General features: G+C 44.9%; 1 protein-coding gene across 1 annotated transcript; it reads right to left on the bottom strand.

The window, feature by feature from the left end:
• Positions 1-667: 667 nt before the first annotated feature.
• Positions 668-1,734, bottom strand: LOC100941008 (heterogeneous nuclear ribonucleoprotein C-like). Its single transcript, XM_012813228.2, is given in 3 exon segments — positions 668-1,083; positions 1,086-1,237; positions 1,277-1,734. Coding segments are annotated over 3 exon segments (885 nt in total). The 5' UTR covers positions 1,594-1,734.
• Between the last annotated feature and the right edge of the window lie 4,534 nt (positions 1,735-6,268).

The raw sequence follows: 6,268 nt of genomic DNA, 5'->3' as shown, positions 1-6,268 counted from the left end.
CTCCAAATTCCTGGTTTAATAAGGACTTATATTTTGAGGAAAAAAGGTCCCAAACATCAGGCTGTTCACAAAAATAGCCCACAGTATCAACTTTAGAAAACAAATCTTAAGACTATTACACTAATTATTTTTCTAGAGGATGCATTTGACATGCCAACTCTCATTCACAAAAATACATTGTTACATTTGTGTTGAATTGCCCCACGTTAGCACTCTTACATGGGGTATAACACATACGTCTAACTCAAAGCTGCTCTTAGGGGCTACTTTGACTAAATGAGATTGCCTTTGCAGTTAGGGAAGCAACTACTGAACTCATGTTATGAATGGAAACAACTGTGCTCCCTGCACGACAAGAGGTTATTTTGGAGACAGCTGATAAAAACCATCCATCCTTTTTATTGTTAAGTCATAAAGAGGTATCAAAATTAAAAGCAAAACATTACAGGGTAAGACTTAACAAAACTACTAAGGAGCATCAAAGGAAGTGAAAATGGGACTAGGCGCAGGGCAGTATGAATTAATGAACATGGGAAGGACAAGGATGGGGCAACAGTGAGCATGTGGTGAAGGTACTAGGGGGAGAGGACCTGGTGAGAATTTTGATCTACAGAAGCGCCTAGGTAAAGAAATAATGGGATAAGATTTCTAAACCCCACTATGTCTCCTAAGAGTCATCCTCACCATTGGCGCTGTCTCTGTCATCCTCTCCTTCCTCAGGCTCTTTTTCATCGTCCTTGATCAGCTCCAGCGGGTCTTCCCCCCGTTCTTCATTATAATCATCATATAATAAGTCCCCCTCTTCAGCAGAGTCATCTGCACCCCCCTCAGACTCCATCTTCACGTTAGTCTCACCTTTCTTCAGGGAGCTGCTGCTCTGCTCCTCTTCTGACTTCTCATTCTTCAGCTCTGCCGCTGCTTGTTTGCTCTGCTCCTTTTCAATTTTTTCCAGGTTTTCCAGTAAAGAATCCACTTTTTGTTTTATCTGGGTCAATTCCTTCTTAATGGCCTGAAGGTCATCTCCTTTCAATTTTCCAGACTTGGAAGACGAACCTCGTCGTCCACTCTTAGAATTGAAGCCACTTTCCCCCTTTGTGAGGTGTTCCCTGATACACGCTGGCGTTTTGAGGGCACCACAGCCCGAGCAATAGGAGGAGCAGGAGGAGCACGTGCTGGGTGACTGTCCATCCCGTCATAATAATCCTGTTGACAGTCATAGTCCAAGTCAAAAGAGGAGCTGAGTAGAGGGGACGGAGCAGGGTGTTCTGGTACTGACCCGTCCATCTCCGCTGCAGATCGTTTCACACCTGCTTTTCCTCGACTCACTTCTGGCTCTGCAGCCAGATTAATATCTAAAACTTGGCCAGCAATCCTTCTGCCATCCTCTCCTGCTACAGCAGCCCGGGCGTTCCTCTCACTAACATACTGAACAAAGGCAAAGCCCTTGTGAACAGAGCAACCCACAATTTTACCGTATTTTGAGAAAATTGCTTCCAGATCAGACTTCTTCACCACCAGAGTGTTGAGATTCCCAATGAATACACGGGAGTTCATGAAGCGAGCGTCTGTCTTGTTGGTAACATTGCCAGCCATTGCGTTTGATGTTGAGGTTCTTCACAAAGCAGAAAAAATGTAGCTGAAGATCAAAAAAATCTCACAGGAGGCGGGAGGGAGAAGAGATTCGATTCTGAGTCTCCTACTCCCGGGTTCTACGTGGAGAAGCCGAGTACTGCTCGAGGTCAACAACGCGGCTGCAACTGCTCTGTCTTCGTCTCTTCCCCAAAATCGCAGTTATCACTTTCTATCATCCTACACACTATTTCTTATTAATTTGTTTATTTTTCTTATGTCTGTTCACCATTGAGAATCTAAGTTCTGGAAAGGGTCCTCTTCTGGACCCTGCTGTGACCCAGGAGGTGTTTAGAACAGTGCCTGTGACATGGCAGGCACCTAGGAAGTGTTTCCCAAATGACTAAATGATGGTCATGAGGAAGAGGAATCCTCAGAAATAAGGATTCTGTTAAGAGCAGAAGCAAAAACTGATGCTGAGTGAGTCATCATCACAGTTACATAGCCCTCACTGTGGATGAGCCAGGCACTATTTACATGAAATTGATAGAATGCTAACATTCAGTTCAGTCCTAGAGATAGGCGCCATTATCATCTCTGTTTTGTGGATGAGGAAACTGAGGCAGGCACGGAGAGGTAAGTAACTTGCCCCCAGTCATGGGGCAGCTAGACGGAGGCAGAGCAGGGATGTGAGCCGAGGCCGTCTGGGTTTAGAGATTTTACTGTCCCCAGCTTTGCCTTTAGAGAAGCAATACGCCTCCTCTGGCAGTAAGGGTTACTGTAAGTGTCCTTGTCAAGGATACGAAGGGCAGGAATTAGGGGAGAAAGGAGAGATGGTGAAGGGATTCCCTGAACTTGGCAACTGACTGGAAGTTTCCTATAAAGGAGAGTGGGGCATGGAAGGTAATTCTGATGCTCTGAGCCCAGAGGACCCAAGGAATGGAGGTGCCTTTCAGCTAGGACTGAAAGATGGGAGCCGCTGCTCAGCGCTATGAGTGGACACTGACCAGTTCGATATTCGTTCCCCTTCTGTGAACCCCAGACTCTTTCTTCCCTCCATTCCTCCTTTCCTACTTCCTCCTCCCCCCCTTCCTCTCCCTCTCTCCCTCCTCTCTTCCTTCTTTTCTCCCTTCTTCCCTCTCTCACTCCCTCATTCCCTTCTTTTCTCTCTTTCTTGATGAGGTCTCACTCTCTCCCAGGCTGGAGTGTAGTGGCATCATCATAGCTCATTGTAGCCTCAAAGTCCTGCCTCAGCCTCCCAAGTAGCTGGGACTACAGGTGTGCCTGGCTGACTTTTTAAATTTTTTTAGCGATGGGGTCTTGCTTGTTGTCCAGGCTGGTCTCAAACTCCAGACCTCAAGTGATCCTCCTACTTCAGCCTCCCAAAGTACTGAGATCACAGGCATGAGCCACTGTGATGGGCCTGGGACTCGGATTATCTTCTACTCATTAGCCACTGTATCCATAGGGATAGAGTCGTATATTCTACAGTAATAAGAGTTTCGGCCTCTCAGTGGCTTAAAACAATGAAATTTTGTCTTCCCCCCCCCCCCCACATTACATGCAAAGCTTGGGCTGCCAGATTTGGGCATATTGTGGTCACTCAGATGAAAGTTTCACCTACTCACATGTGTCTGCAGTCACCGAGGCAGAGAAAGGAAACGTGATGATTTGTACACTGGATCACGAGTGTGGCTCTTCCACGTGGAAGTGATATGTGTGTCCTCTACGCACCTGTCATCAGCCACAGTGAGGTACCCGGTTTCACTAACTGCACATGGGCAGGAGACGCAATCCTTGTGGGTACTTGGAAACAGGACTACAAACACCTGCTGGACAGCACTAGTGTCTGTTCTTGTGGTCGGCCTGTGGCAGGGATTGAACACCCAAGTCAGTTCTGCAAGTGCTGCCTCATTCAGCTCATCACATTCCCCAGCCATAGGGATTGCTTCAAGGAGGGGCACACAACCCAGTGACATGCTGTGGACATCTGCTGTGGATTCTAGTGTGTAGGAAGATGCTTCAGCAGCCATCTTGTGACAGTGAGGCATGAGGCTGGTGGGGAATGGAGGCAGCAGGGAGTAAGTGAACTGAGAAATGGAGGGGAAAGTAATTCTTGCTGGCCTTGACAGAACCCTTCAGATGCATCCTATCCTCCACGGAATAAACACATGGCTCCCCAATTTTGTTTAAGGCTGTTAGATTTTCTGTCAACAGAGGGCACCCTCATTGGTACAGCCTTGGAAAAGGAGGCTTTGCAGAAGGGTCTCCTGAGAAATTCTTTCCATGGCTGTGGTTTAAGTTACAGTAGCTAATAAATCACAAAACTGTGGTGCAATCCAATTGATTTTCAGACCAGATATCTTTCTTTTCTTGATTTCTAGTCTAATTCCCTTTGTAAAGTCTTTCTGACATTCGGTATTAAAACAAACAGCTGTTGGTATAGGGTCTCCCCGGAATTCTGTCTTTGAAGGGGTTTATGGAGCCTGATGGGGCTTCCCTTCGTGGCTGGTGTTGCAGCAGTGGTTCCACGTGATTTTCTGAAAGGGGCAAGGTGGTCGACTGTCTTCTCCCTGCTGTTGACTTCACTTCCAAGCAGCGAGTCATGCTGTTTGCAGGGTGATGTGTTAATTGCTCACAGGAAGATGACACTGGTGAAGACAGATGGTGATTACCCAGGGCCTCACTGTCTGTTAAGATCCCGGTTTGAATATCCAGCCTTGTTTATTCCTCACTCACAGGCAGGTAAAAATGAAAACGGTCTCATAGGCAGTCCGTGGACTGAGAAACCCCTCTGACAGGAGGCTCAAATCATCTGTCATAGCAGAAATTATCTTTCAAGTGCTCCTAAGAGACACTGGACTCCAGCGGCTCAGCCACGGGCACACGGGTCTGGCAGTTCCACGATGCCTTTAAAGACTCCGGCTCCTTTCGACCTTTGTCTCTGCCATTCTTAGCTTATGGGATTTGAGGGGGCAGGTTGATTAAGTTGTAATTCATCCACAGAAAGAAAAACACTCCTTTTAGAGTACAGTTCATTGCGTTTTAACAAAAATGTAGTCACGTGACCCTTGCACTATATAAAATTGGCCCAACACTCCATACGATTTTCCTATAAAGGAAAATATTTTATTTTTTGGCAATATAATAAATGACATTTTTAATACTTTAATTTGCAATCATTCATATTTAGCTAGCATAGCAAAATAAAACTAATTTTTTCTTATTGACTTTGTTTCTGTGATCCTGCCAAACTTGCTTATTAGTTGTGGTAATTTATATAGTACTAAAGGTCACTTTTTTTTCTGAGACAGAGTCTCACTATGTCATCCTCGGTTGACTGCCGTGGTGGTGTCACAGCTCACAGTAACCTCAAACTCTTGGGCTTAAGCAATTCTCTTGCCTCAGCCTCCCAAGTGCTGGGTGGACTACAGGCGCCCACCACAACGCCTGGCTATTTTTATTGTTGTTGTAGTTGTCGTTGTCATTGTTGTTTTAGCTGGCCCAGGCTGGGTTCCAACCCACCAGCCCCAGTGTGTGTGGCCGGCACCCTAACCACTGAGCTACGGGTGCTGTCATAGCACAATCACTGTAATGTAATTTTAGAACCTTTTATCACCCTCACATCCAGTTATCTTTCTTTCATTTTGATTTCTAGTTCAGTATTTCTTTATGATTGGAGAACATACTTTGTGTAATTCCAGCATTTCATACATGTTGAGGTTTGTTTTGCAGGCCAGAGTATGTCTCATCAATGTATGTTTTGTGTCCACTGAAAAAGGATGTCACTTTTCTGTCATGTGGAGGAGTGTTCTGTGAATGTCATTGACCCTAGAAGGCATAGTTTTGGTTAGATCTTCTGTATATTCACTGATTTTCTGTCTACTTGTTTTATTGATTACCGAGCGAGGAGTCTCCAAATATCACTGGGTTTGTGTATTTCTGCTTTCAGGGTTTTTTTTTTTCCCCTGCATTTTCCAGTTCTCTGGTCAGTGCCTCCTAGCAAGAATGTTTATGTGTTGTTGGTGAAATCAGCCCATTTATTCTTATGGAATGACCCTCTTTCTCCCGCTCTGAAGTCTGCTTTGATAAGACAGCCGCTGTGGTTTCCTTTTGTTTACTTTCGTACGCATATCTTTTCCTTCTGCTTCTACTTTTGACCTACCTATGTGTTTGTATTTAAACCGTATTTCTTTTCTTTTTTTTTTTTTTTTATTGTTTGGGATTCATTGAGGGTCCAAAGAATTAGGTCACGCTGATTGCATTTGTTAAATAAAGTCCCTCTTATAATTGTGTCCCGCCCCCTTGAAGACAACATAAAACTGGGTCTTTCTGCTTTATCCAGGGAATCTCTGCCTTCTCTTTGCTGTGTTCCATATCATGGACGCTCGGAGCCCCCACTGACACTATTGGAATAAGTCTTGCCATGCTTGCCAGCAACTTTTCCATTTCCTCCGTCTGCCCTTAATTACCCTTTCCTCCTCTTTCTTCTCTTTGTGGATTAATCCAGAATTTGTGATTCCTTTTCATGTCTGTTACTGGCTTGTTGTTTCTCCCTCAATAACAGTTTTTTCCCAGTGGTTGCCTGAGGCTTTCCACATGTTGTTCTCAGCAGTTGCCATGGGATCTGTCTCTTCAAACTATCTCCCGGTAATATTATGTCTTCTTTTTCTTTTCCTTTTTTTTTTTTTTTTTTTTT

Source organism: Otolemur garnettii, unplaced genomic scaffold (assembly GCF_000181295.1).
Source record: "Otolemur garnettii isolate 467f Iridium unplaced genomic scaffold, OtoGar3 scaffold00250, whole genome shotgun sequence".
NCBI lineage: Eukaryota > Metazoa > Chordata > Mammalia > Primates > Galagidae > Otolemur > Otolemur garnettii.
This window is presented reverse-complemented; position numbering and strand designations above follow the sequence as displayed.